We start from the raw sequence: 14,085 nt of genomic DNA, 5'->3' as shown, positions 1-14,085 counted from the left end.
AGAAAACTCTGGGCAATTATATTTGTCCAGGATGTTCCCCTGGGGATCTGAAACTTATGAAATTATAGCAGAGTGATTCAAGAAACAACAAATTTAAGACAGTCATTGCTACATAACATAAAAACAGGGATACTCATCAGTAAGGTGGGTGCCACCACTGTTCAGGTGTTCTTTTGTGTTTCTTGCGGGCCTTGACTGACTGCCAGATAGGTGGTAAGTCCATTGGCACAGGAGCTCACCACCAGTTGGGAATGTGGAATACCCTGCTCATGAAGCAAGTCCAACAACAGCTCCAGGGCTCGTCTTTGTTGAAGCGTAATCCAGGATAGATCTTGGTATAGCTCTTGGTATCCCTCTGGCCAATCATAGCCATGGCTAGTTGCTAGCAGCATCCATTTGCCAGGCTTTTCAGCTCCCTATCCAGCAATATATCTGGAAACCCGAACCAAACTTGAATGTTGGGCCTGCTCATCTGTAGTTGCAGGAAACCTGTCACCACATTTTTCACAAATACAGCTAGTGACAGGTTGCCAAGAAGAGAATTGTCATTTAGTTAAAAATTGTTTCCCTCACAGCCCCAAAAAATGAACTTTGTAATCTTGCCTTACATATGGCCAGATCTAGAGCTCGTTATTGGAGCGTGGCTTCCTTGGGCTGAATCCAGAAGCTCCTGCCCATGTCCTATGTCTCTTCTTCAATTAATGTTTGTAGCCCATGCATGTCACAGCATGCCTCCATGGACTTCTACTCCAGCCCATGCCTACATGGACTTTACTCCACCTCATGCCTCCAAGGAGGCATGCTGTTATTACATGTGGTCGTATACATACATGGGGTACAGTTTGCATACATTGAGAGGCAAAAAGACCTTAGATGATGTCACTCTGGTCACAAGAAGAGGCATAGGACATGGGTGTTAGATTCAGCCAGAGGAGGCCATGTCCCCTTGACTAAATTCAGATCTGGCTGTATGTAAGTCAAGATTACAAAGTTTATTTTATGGGGATGTGAGGGAACCAATTTTTAGCTAAGCCTGGGAAGGAACTGAAATTTATTACTGGCATTCTCTTGGGCCCCTTCTGCGTAGCAAATTCACAGTAGAAACAGGGGCCCACTACCCGCAATGTTATGGGAACCCATGCCATCCCTCTGTCTCTGCTGCGCTGACCAGGCAAATCCACACAGCCACCTGGCTGCCCGCCCAAAGCCCTGCAGAGCCGTCTGCCTACCCGAACACGTACAATGTATGTACCAGCCTGTATATGTATCTTTAGATGGATGTGTATGTAAATATATGCATGTATATTTATATGTATTTGTATATAAATATATGTGCTGTATGTGTATGTATTTGCTGTATCTGTGTGCAGGTGCTGCATATACTTTGTTTGTGTGCAGTTTCTTATTTTATGTTTCTTATAGCTGTATGCTATAGCTGCAGTATGTGTGTATATAGTGTGTTATATTGCATGTATATGTAATTATGGCATATACTGTATATATATATATATTATATATACACACACACACTTTATGTATGTTTATAATGTGGAGGCACTATACAGTATGTGTGCAAGCTTGATGTGTATATATTGTGGAGGCACATGATTAATTCCATGCCCCCTGTGTCCCAGCGGATACATCAAGAGGCATAGTCCTCTTGATCTCGCCGGTGGCCGGCTCAGTTTCCGGGCAAAACTATGCCAGGTCCCACCCGCCAGTTTAGCGTAACAACCTACAAAACGAAAGTTTGCAGTGTTTTTTTTTTAAGTATGCTAAAATTCCCATGCCAGCCCACTCCATTGGCTGCTGCACCCTTTCACACCCCCACCACGTGCACATGTCATGGAGGTGGCTTAGTCACAATAATAATTGCATATCCTTGAAGTGTGCAATAAGCTGGTGTAGATGCACTGATAAATCTCCCCATATGTGTGTATGGATGAGTATAAATGTATATGTATATACATAAATGTGTGTGTATAACTTTGTATGTGATTGTATAAACATGCAGAAATCTGGGCCCCAGACTCTCCTAGTTATGCCCCTGGCATTTGATATAGTATGTTGTATATTGTTTGACAAACTCATTTGGGCACATTATGACATTATTTGACATATATGACATTTTTTAAAATAATAATATGGGGCATCATCATAAGTGTACCACATGGCACTTCTATCTGAACATTTTGTGTGTGAAAAAAGGAAACCTACCATGAGGAATTTACTATCAGAAGTAGATCTGATGGTAGATTCCTCCTGCCTGCATCTGCCCTAATCTGTAATTTAATAATCCTGGAACCTAACCTGTTAAAAACTTTATTATGTAAATTCACTGCACAGGCTACTGGGGTATGGAGTAGACTTAGCTCCCAGTGCCTGATCAGGCTACTACATACCCCAGTAGCCTCTGCAGGTAATGTACATGTTACTAAAATAAGTTTTTTTTTTAATTTAGGTTAAATTAGGTTGGGTTCTAGGATTATTAAATTACAGATTAGGGCAGAGGCAGGCAGGAGGCATCTACCATCAGATCTACTTCTGATGGTAGAATCCTCATGGTAGGTTTCCTTTAAGTGTTTGACACCCTATGTCACTATTTGATGATATTTGATATTTTACTGCATTGTTATTATTAATATTCAGGCATTATTTTCTTAATAAGGAGAGCATACAATTTGTTGTTATACATTTTATGACAATATCTTTGTCCGGAACCATTATAAATCATATATGGAATGAAGTAGAATGCACTTGATCTGAGTTTTACTGCATTCCATTTATACACATAGATTTGAGGTTTCCTTTAAGAGACCGGCTTCAGTAACACCTAGAGACGAGTTGCATCCTAGTAGTATCATGGAATTCAGGGATGTAATTATCAGTGTGCACTTTCCTCCTGTTACTGGCATTATCTGTAACCTGTTCTGCCACTTCAGAGATATGACCTCAAAGTCTTGTGACCTGTCTGATGTCATCGCCCCTCCCTTCTAAAAGATACATATACTGAGCAAGCAGGAAGACAGGTGAACAAAAGCAAAGAAGAGGAACACCGCACCTGCCAGGTGAGCGCTTATCGCCTTCCTATTCAATCTACTTGAATGAAAGATTCCTTGCTATTATAGTATAAAGAACAAATCATCTGTAAAACATAGGTTTAAAAATGTAGCAAAAAGAAGTTTAGTCATTTGGCATCTTATATCTGAATCTGTGCTCTTACAGAAGACTGCAAGGAATCTATTCCACAACCTTCTAGAAATAGATCATTTACAAACTCCGCACTGCTACATTAGTGAATGTATCTTTTTTCTTAGCTCTTCCTGTTTTTTTTCGGTTTCGTCCAAGACCAGTCATTCCAGATTCGTATCTTTGTACATTTCTGGTTTAGCCCCTAGGGTCAATATGCTATTTCTATATGCTTGTAATGCAGTTGATGCAACCCTGAAATCTGAGGTCATACTGTATAGAATTAGATATTTCCTAACTTTTGATTTGGTCTTTAAAATTACCACTCCTATCCGAGTGCCAACCTGATTTTCCAGGCCCTGGAATAGTAAATTCCTTACTTATTCAGCAATACCTTTTCCACTACATTGCCTTAAAAGGCTGGATGACAACCAATAGTATGTGGGAACTGCAATCATGGTCATATTTGTTATTCAACTTTCTCAGAAACAGAAATGAATCCAAAATTACTGGCTGTAATTTGTAACCACCTGAAAGCTCCATAATGGTACAAAATGCTCTATTAAAAGGGGCCTTCTAGATGTGGCACACTATTATATCAGCTAACGTCAGACTTACCATTGAATTACAACTGTAGACCTGTCACCTTCACCCTTCTCTGAAGCCCGTTGCCTGTCAGCAAATTTTTTTTGGACAAACCTAGAATGACTGAACCCAAAGTTAAATTCAGTGATTCTAGGTTTGGTCTAGTAAATTCCACAATCGCCTAGAGGGACAACGGGCTTCAGTAGTAATTTGCAAGTAAGTCTGACTTTACTTGACATAAAGAATATTACTGACATGAGACTCCGCTTAATCATTGGTAATCCTGAGCTATGTGTTAATCACAACAGAATCCATCTAAATGCATCACTCACTTCCTGCAACATAAAAGTCAGCTGTAATGTATTGGTCAGTGGGCTACTTTTTCATGGGAACCTGTCACCTACTTTTACCACACTAAACGATCAGTCCCGCATGTTAGGTATGAAATGCCCTAACTAGATCTGGGTTCTAAAGCAGTATGGTCCCGATGTCATAGAGAATTTAATCTTTCAGATTGTGTCAGGCCTGTGCCTCTGTGATATGGGCAGGTAAAGGTATAGTTGGGAACACAAGCTGTAGATAAAGATCCAATTCCTGCCTTTTTGTTTAACTGCCTTTATCTTTGGCTCTGTAACTTGTAACACCACATCTGACACCAGAGCCATGTTTCTAGCTACTATACAACCCAATATGTAAACATCTAAGTTGACTACCCCTTGAGGCTCTCAGTTTGACTCATATTTGCCTGTGATAAGTCAGGCTGAGAGGATGGAGGGGGGGGGGCATCATTTCAAATGCCCATATATTGGACTTTTTATTACTTAGAACTATGGTTCTAATATTTGTGAAAGACAAGTTCATCTTTCACATCATATTACGTTGGGGTGCTGTGAGCTATAAAGATGAAGATACAGGGAGTTGAAAGCATAGTATTTAATTGGATCTTTATCTGCAGCCACCTATTAACTATAACTATATCTCCAGTTCTGTAGCTCCCCAAACCACATGCCTGCTTAAATTTGAAAGAGGGAATCCTCTTCTATAACACCAGAACCACGAATCTAGCTGCTGCAGAGCCCAAAATATAGGCATCTAAATTAATATCCCCCCTCCATTTCCAGAGCCTGAGTCACAATGAGTCTCAGGCAAAACATGACAGTTTTCTGGTAATTTTTACATGACTGTAGAGGAGATTTTTTTTTTTAATAGGTAAATAGGAGAGCTTGGCGATCTCCTTTAGCTCAGTAGAGATTAATTGGGCAGAATGGTCATGCGCGCCCCATCGGACCCCTCGTTTCCGTGATCTGTGGGGGTCTCATCGCGGAGACCCGCACTAATTTTTTTTCATGGGAAAACCCCTTTAAGGAACCGGGAACAGCTAAGTTGAGAACCCCTGTGGTAGCTATAACACAGAATTACATATGAGTACAAAACTGATGAACTTTGAACTTAACCCCTAGGGTGTCTTGTAGTTTGATTTAAAAAATGTGGTCTAGCAACTGTTTCAGTTTCTAATAGGATTATTGTTCAATGAATCAACCTGATTCCATTTCACTATATAACCTGGGGCGTTCATGAGTTTTGGAGGGTTGAGTGAAAGCCATTGTTGGAAATTTTGTATATTTCTGTTGTTATACTGGTTGACAGCAGTACATTTCATTGTATATACAAAGCTTGTGTAGAACATATATAAAATATGTGTAGAACATATTCAATTATGTACACGCGTTCCCCGACTTAAGAACAGTTGACTTACTGACGACTCCTAGTTACAAACACCCCTTTTGGTGTTGGTAATTTACAGTACTATAGTCTTAGGCTACAATGATCAGCTGTAAGGTGTCTGTAGTTAAGATTTATTGTTAATTCTGGTTCTTATAACAACCTAAAAGTTTTAAAATCCAATTGTCACAGAGAGCAAAACATTCTTGGCTGGGGTTATAAAATATACAGTTCTGACTTACATACAAATTCAACTTAAGAACACACCTCCAGAACGTATCTTGTACGTAACCTGGTTACTGCCTGTATTGGAATATTCTGCAGATTATCAATGATCTCTGTGATCTCTATGGAACTATTCAACTATCCCCAAAGATACATATTATGAGTTCTCTGCAGAGCATCACACTGTTCTTAGTTTTATATGCACGTTACTAATTTACCGTACTTCCCTACAGAACTGCAGACCATTGCTCCGAAATGTTTTTCTGCCTGAAATATGTATCTTTCCTAAGATCTACTGTTGTTTCAAATGGACAAGCCATTTGTTTGTAGGCACACACTGAGCTACTTGGGGCCTAGTTTTCATGTATTCCCCGTTAGATAATGGTGCCTAAAACAGATTGCACACAATTGAATGTTCAGCTTTAAAACAACTATAACAATAAGTATACTTCTCTTATTCCAGATTCTTCAGTCATGTCTCTGTACCCATCACTAGAGGATCTGAAAGTGGACAGGGCAATACAGGTGAGATTACATCCAAAAGAGCAAAAAACAATGCCAAGCACTGTCCCAATTCAAATGGCCACCCAATGCAGCTAAACAATTAAATCCTCAAATCAGCAATCCAGTGCATATAAAACTAACCTTTTTATCGATAACCTACAAAAATGTCACCCACAAAAAAACCTGTGCAGGTAAAGGGATTTAGGATTGGGTCGTATAGTTCATATTAATACTCACAACCGATAAATAAAAAGCAATAAAGTATCAATGTAGATGAGTAAAGTTCAACACACCTTGTTAAAGTATTGAAATTAAAGTGATTTTACCCCAATCTCAGCCTACAGCTTATAGCAGGTACCTCAGTCAGACAAGAGGGGGAAAGAACATGTTTAAATCCAAATCCATTTGAAGGTCAGGTGTGAGAAGGGCTACAATGGCCCCTTGTTCTCAAGTAATTAATGGCTGCCGTTACCATGACTGTCCTGTCCCTGTTAGAAAACATCCCTATCCCCAGCACTACCTTGATGCATGCATGTTACCCAAATATCTTATGGCCTTCACTATAGAATATTCTGGAGTGCCAATGAGTACTAACAGGGCAGCACCCCTCTTGTTAACAGTATCAATACTGTCATGTGAGTTTTAGAAAACTGGATTTATTTTGATATAACTTTATTTAAGAGCTGTTGTCCCCTGTTTATCCCTATTTTGGAGATATAGCAAGTAATATTGCAGAATATGCATCATTCAGTTAAACTATGACGGCCACCTAGGAGGAAACTCCAGAAGAAGGAGCGGTCTGAATACAGTTGACTCAACATACAGATGGATTGAGTCACTGGCCCTCAGTATTAAGTATGACATAGCTGTCACGTGATGGCCATCTCCTCTGTGGCATCTTCTGTTTCCGCCAAGTGACATTCCCCAAATCTAAACAACATGTTCTGTTATATCACGTGATATAATAACAGATATCTCTCAGACACAGGTGAGATAGTTAGTCATGAGAGGAGGGTAACATGTTTATTTTTCCTTCTAGGCCCAGTCCACCCAAGTAATCGCCAAACCACAACCTGCAGCCATTATGCCATCTGCCTCCTACGCTCAAAGTAGGTTGTACATTGTAAATGTTTTAGTTTAATTTGTGTTTTTTATAGCATTTGTAGCAAGGTTTACACAGGTGAAAATAAAAAAAATAAAAAAATTTACTTTTTGAAACCTTATGAACTTTATTCATAATAAAACCATCCAACCTGACCTGCCATTATGGTCCTGTGTGTAAAAAATGAAGAAATATGGCAATACATATTCAGATATACAGTAACTACCTAAATAAACCACACAAGCCCAGGACGATAATCCCACCCCCTGACAGGATGCCAAACAGGGTATAAGTGCATTTTACAGGGAGCATGCAGCATTGGAAAGTTTTAAAGACATGGACAGCAATTTTGAAAACTGACATATAATGTACATTTTTGTGGTTTACAAGTGTGGGGGCAGGTTACAGGTTCCCTTTAAGAATTGCTTGTAGAGGAGAGCTTTTAGTAAGTGGAAGACCAATTAGTGGGGAGTAAAAGACAAGAGTGAATCAAAGAAACAATTAGTGTTTAGGGATTTCCATTGTAAGAAATGTTTTTAGGGTGCACCTGAAGAGTAAACAACAGTTTGAATACACGGTGCAAAGGAGATATCAGAGTCCAGCACAACCCCAAGACAGTGGGCCTATTGCCTAAGGGAGAGGTCAGGGTTGGTTTGGTTAGTAGACAGTGCAAAGACAAGAAGTTCTGTTTTGGATAAATTACTATTCAAGAAGAGAGAGGACATGATGTTACAGCAACAGTCACTGGTGCTCCGCAGCATGCAGACTTATACAGCTGGGCATTATCAGCAGAGAGATAATACTGAAAACAAAATCTGCTGATTGTCCAATGAGGACAAAAGAGAAGAGGACCTAAGACAGATCACTGAAGAACCCCAACAGTGAGAGAAAGAGAAGAGAAAGATCCAGAAAAGCCCAAGAGTGGTCCACAGTATCAAACACTGTTGAGAGATCCAGAAGAACAAGGAGAAAATAGTTGCCTTTGGATTTAGAAGTGTGGAGATCATTGGAGACTTTACAAAGAGAAGCTTCAGTGGAGTGAAATTAAACCAGATTCTAAGGGATCATGGAGGGTGTTGGAGGGTTAGACAGGAATAGACCAGGTGTTCCAGAAGTTTGGAGATGAAAGGGAGATTAGCAGTAATGGATGCGTCCAGGGAAGCTTAGTAATGGGTACATGATGAATTGTATCACTGTATTTGTATATTTGTATACTTGATGGCAGGTTAGATGATTTTGTTAAATATGATGTCTATGGTGCAGACAAATTTTTTTTTCTAAATTATATATGCATGATATTATATATGAATTGTATTTTATGATATATCCCTGTGTATTTGCTGATCTGTTTTCTCATACATGATGCAGTATTGGTATTATATAATATGGTGCATAATTTTAATGGCTGCTTAGTAGCAATTCTGCTTTATTATTAGGATCAGGGTGTGTCAGTATCTGTAGCTACTTATAGACTATGACCCATACTGAATTGAACTCCACTTCGCCCTCTGCTGGAAGAATGCATTCACTGCAGGGTCTTGATAGATTGCATGTAAACTGCTCCTGTTAATATTAAAACTCTACCTTGTGCATACATACTTTCTATGAACTCTGAGCTGCCATTATATCTAACATACAAAAATAACATTAAGCAAACAAAATCTGTAATCCATCAAAGCTGTCAGAGCAGAAAATAAGCAGGTACACCTCACCTGTAGCTAGAAGCGTTGATACTCTCTACAACAAACAAGGCTCTAACATTAGCAACCAAATCTATCTAGCACGAATGCTTACCGTAATCACTTGTTCAGCTTCTGTGAATCTATTGCTCAAACTAGCGCTTTCCATATTTTCTATATTCTGTGTGTCATCTGCGGATGTGTAGAGCACATCCAGTGATGATAATTGAATAAGACTTCCAGGGACACAAAAACGTGCAGTAATAGGACCGTTCTATCATTGTTGTCTCATACACAAGGCTGTGAAATTCACGGCCATGTTCATGAGCTCAGAGAAGTGAAGGAGTACGTGTACTAGCTTTAGAAAAGAAAGCAAACACATGTTCTCATTTCTCCGTCATGTGCAGGTATCCTTATACTTACTGTAGCTTGGAGTTCTGGGGCCTGATGGCAACCACCACATGACATTTATGTTGGTGTTGCAGCTGGTATTTGATTTCGTTGAGCTTTGATGAATGACTGATTCATTTGTTGCTGAGTTTGGCCGGCATCAGTATACACGTGGTGTCAACTGTACCCAACAGCTGACATCCCAGTGTAACAACCGTGGTTGGTGTGAGCTCCGATCGTGGGCGTATAACCTGTTAAATTCCGGTGTCAGTGTTACTGCTGCATTTAAATGTCCTTTAGGGGGTCTCTGAACCACTATCACCCCCCGAACCATGTTTGGGAGGCACTGATTGTTGCAATGGCAGCCCCAGGGTCTGATCAGGGCCCTATGGCTGTCCACAAGCAGTACCTGTAAGATCCCATCTTTGACACAGTGTCAGGATATGCAAGACTAACTGAGCTAATATCCTGCAATACATCATTATTGAAGGATATTATCGTGTGTCCCATGGTGGAACTAATAAAACTGTAATAAAATGTCCATAATAATAATTCTTTATTTTTTATATAACACCTAGAGATTACGCAGTGCTGCACAAAACATATCTAGTCTGAACCTCAATGTACAAACTGGCTGTGTCCTGAAGGGGTTAAAGGGTTTTATGCATTCTTCAGGAGTAGGTTATAACTGAAAATCATGTAGCAGCAGGTATCCCTGAGCACTAATTTGGTTTCTGTATTCACAGGTCTATACCCAAACCTTTCCGAACACTACGATTACATGGGACTGTTACTGACAGACGAGGAATTGCAGTTGAATATGTCACTAGTCCCATCTGGTGGAAATGTAAGTGTGGTTCTTCACCTTATCACTAGCTTGTTAAGAAAGCTAATCTGTCCAATCACATACACAGCCAATTATATGCATCAGACCAGAATCCAGACCTTGACAGAGTCTTTAGCCTCTTCATGTCAGGATGAATGTTTCTGTTCATTGGTAGCAAGCAGAGATCTTCTAAATGTTGTTGTTCCCCCTTAGATCATCTACCCAAGATGGATACAACTGTTACAATGATTCCTTCTCTTTTACCTGCAGGAAGTAGCAGTCCCTCACACCGTCTCTGGGGGTTTAGTGGCTCCAGTCACTGGTAATGACATTGGTCTAAGGCGGGCAGAGATTAAGAATGGAATCCGAGAAGTTATCTTATGCAAGGATGAAAATGGCAAGGTGGGCCTGAGGCTGCAGGCTGTAGATAAGGTAAAGAGATTCAGTTGTGGTGTTCAGAAATAAGAATGGATAAGACATTAAGACAGAGTGTAATATGGCTTTTCCTTCTAGGGTGTATTTGTGCAGCTTGTTCAAGCCAATTCTCCAGCCGCCCTAGTGGGCCTGAGGTTTGGGGATCAGTTCCTACAGATTGATAATCAGGACTGTGCTGGGTGGAGCAGTGACAAGGCCCACAAGGCACTGAAGAAAGCTGGACAGGACAGGATCAGCATAATAGTCAGAGACCGGTAAGTCACAGTAGGATGACTGATTGATTAAAAAAAAAATAAATAATAAATTCCCAAAGACTTGTTTATGCTGCTCCTAGGCAGACCATTATTTTTGTAACAGAGCAGTTCAAAGAAAATATGTAAAACAGATGGTGTGGCTGCTATTATATTATTAGTTATTACCATGGAAAATTGTAGTCGTATTACAAATAATTTAGAAGTTTCGATACATGGTGCCATATTGGCTCAGATTGGGAGACGAGCAGGGCGGGGCAAAAATACAGTAAAAAAACATTTCCCAAGAACAGAAATAAATAAAAAAATATTAAACATGTTAGGTACCGACATGTCCCAAGAGGCCCAAATTAAAATATAGAAATGATTATTAATACACAGGGTAACAGAAAAAGTTTCTTCTGCAGAAGTCTGTAATTTAATAAAATAAAAGTAGGGGAGCAGAAACGCAAGAAGGAAAAAGGGAATCACTGACCAGTAATGCCAGCCAGATCAATCCCTTTTTATAGTCAATATAGTTAAATCATTTAAGAAACTTACTACGGATTTTAAGATGCACTACTCTTGGGGTTGTTTGTCTTATTTTTTTTTTTTGGGGGGGGGGGGCACTTGCCAGTAAAAAGTATTGCATATAGTGCAGGCATGTGCGGCACACTGACATTTCTCACGGTCGTGTGCATCTAGTGTTAATTGATAGAAGAGAGTATGATTACAGGATCAGACTTCTCAGGTTTAAAACCACAGGCTACATAAAAATTAGAAAAGTTTGCGGGAGCATCCAATTTTTTTTTTACTTTTTTCAAAATTACTTTATTTTTCTAAGAATATACAGAAAACAGGCACAAATCATGATATACACATCAGTGACAGCTACTTTCTTACACAATTTGACAAACTGCAATGTAAACAGACTTATGGACTAGGGCTGCCCTAATACTTGTGACTCTTCAGGTGCATTTTTGTATGGTGAAATGGGAATGGAACACTTCTTGTGGTTACTAGAGGTCATGTATATAGAGATATTGTTAATGACAGAACACTGACCCCCATCCGTTATATTATTTAGTAGCACAGGAATATATTATTTTCACAATCATTTTATTTTCCACTGTGTGCAGCCTCTGATCTCCCCAAACATTACATCATTTACAACTAACCAAATTTAGATTTTTAGGCATTTTGAGATTTAGCAGGGGGCTCCACTGACTGTCATGTTTTTCTCAGTCCACTCCAGCGTACAATAACACTGCAGAAGGACAGTTTGGGGCACGTCGGGTTTGTCTACAAGAAGGGCAAGATCACCTCATTGGTGAAGGATGGTTCAGCTGCCAGGAATGGGCTCCTCACCAACCACTATCTGTGTGAAGTTAACGGGCAGAACGTCATTGGACTCAAGGTGAACTATCATTGTGAACTACAGTGTGTGTGTGGCCTTATAATTGTGTATTAGTGAATCACACCTAGATGGCATTCACACAAATGTATATAACAACAAAAACAGATTGTGATGTCTGTATGTGTTTAGATGAGACATGCTGGAAAGTGTTGTCTTTAAAGATTATTACTCACTATATAAATACATGTGTGGTTTGCATACCGTTTGTGGCGTAGATACTGTAGTTTGTTGTAGAAGAGATGGCAGTGTGTCCTGGGCAATTTAGTGCAGTGAAGGGAAATGGCATGTTATGGGTGAAGCAATGTGACATCTGTGTGTGGTGTGTATGTGCTAGATTTAGTGCAGATGAGTGTTACAGGTTTGTATGTTCAGCAAGTGTTACCCAAGTGACTTGTGGTATATTGACGGGAATCTACATATGGTAATAATGTTTTCTCCTTCTCCCAGGATCGTCAAATAGAAAACATTTTGGCATCATCCGGCCACAGTGTCACAGTCACTATAATCCCTACAGTCATCTATGAGCACATTATGAAAAAGTAAGACTTCACTTACAGGCAAAAAGAGAGTTTAGTCTCTTCTGTTTCTGTAGCCAGTCATAGTGGGGGACCCCTTTACGTTGTTAGAAGTCTCCAGCTTCCATGAACTCTGTCTGTGGCCAAGATGCCGCTGGTGTGCACCGCATAAACTGTCCTGGTCAGTGGCTGCTATGTTACTAACATCTATGCCATTTAACAAGCTGTGGTGTGCAACCACTAAAAATGAAAGGCTTTCAATTTTAAAATAACTCCATGTAATCAGTCTAATCTTAATTACAATGGAACTGGAAATCTTCTGCACTATCTGGGTCATTAAAAGCTCTTCAGAGACATTTAATACACATTTGCCTGGGTTTCTCGTCTCCAAGCTGCTGGTTTCACAGGTAAAGACGTAGGAAAAAGTAAGACATGGTGGCAAGGGAGGTTGTGCGGGAAACCAGAAATAATCATAAAAGCATTGGGGCGAAAGATGGAAGGTTATAAAAATGGATTTTTTTTTCTTTCAGAATGTCTTCTGGACTCAAGAACAAAATGGATCATTCTATCCCCGAAGTGTAATGTTACCCGTCTTGGAAAACCATACATAAGCACCTGAAGCAATATGGCTGATTGCCTCAATGTGCTTCCTGTTCTTTTATGCACTTTATGTATGTGGGACCCCACCCTCCCGATCCTTTGGACTGTTCCAGTCTTACCCGGCTCCACCTTCTGCAGAGAGCAAAAAAAACTTATCACAAAGGAGTGTTCTACGTCAGAATTCGGGGGGGGGGGGAGACTGTGGGCCAAGGACTTGTGTGTTACAAGTAATCTTATCATTTAGGTTAGGGGTTAGCATGATATGGATGTGACAGAACATGTTATGGTGTGATTTGTTACCTCCTTTAACAAACATCCCCCTACATAGATTAATGGAAATAGGTTTTTCCGCTTATTTGTTATGTGCTCCAACAGCACATTGGACCCTGTCTACAATGTGTAATAGGAGGTACCAAGAAGATCGCCCAAATTATGTGTTATTTATGCAACACTGGGTAGATTTGGGATTTACTATATACACTACATATAGGTGACCTTTAGTTTACCCCTTTAAACTTTACAATTGAATTCTGTTACCTGTATGCCTTAATATAAATCTTTGACATTACGTTGCTATACTGGGAACCAGACGTATTCCATCAAATATTGTGACTTTAATAAAAATAAAAGAAAAATGAAAACCATAATTAACCATCATTTTTGTTT

The 14,085-nt window shown here is 39.7% G+C and overlaps 1 protein-coding gene across 1 annotated transcript; it reads left to right on the top strand.

The window, feature by feature from the left end:
* The first annotated feature begins 2,946 nt into the window (after positions 1 to 2,946).
* Positions 2,947 to 14,066, top strand: SDCBP2 (syndecan binding protein 2). Its single transcript, XM_072110825.1, has 9 exons — positions 2,947 to 3,068; positions 6,185 to 6,246; positions 7,265 to 7,334; positions 10,143 to 10,243; positions 10,493 to 10,654; positions 10,736 to 10,911; positions 12,133 to 12,304; positions 12,752 to 12,843; positions 13,350 to 14,066. The coding sequence occupies exons 2-9, from the start codon at positions 6,196 to 6,198 to the stop codon at positions 13,399 to 13,401; spliced, it is 876 nt and encodes a 291-aa protein (XP_071966926.1). The 5' UTR covers positions 2,947 to 3,068; positions 6,185 to 6,195; the 3' UTR covers positions 13,402 to 14,066.
* The last annotated feature ends 19 nt before the right edge of the window (positions 14,067 to 14,085 follow it).

Source organism: Engystomops pustulosus, chromosome 6 (assembly GCF_040894005.1).
Source record: "Engystomops pustulosus chromosome 6, aEngPut4.maternal, whole genome shotgun sequence".
Lineage (NCBI taxonomy): Eukaryota > Metazoa > Chordata > Amphibia > Anura > Leptodactylidae > Engystomops > Engystomops pustulosus.
This window is presented reverse-complemented; position numbering and strand designations above follow the sequence as displayed.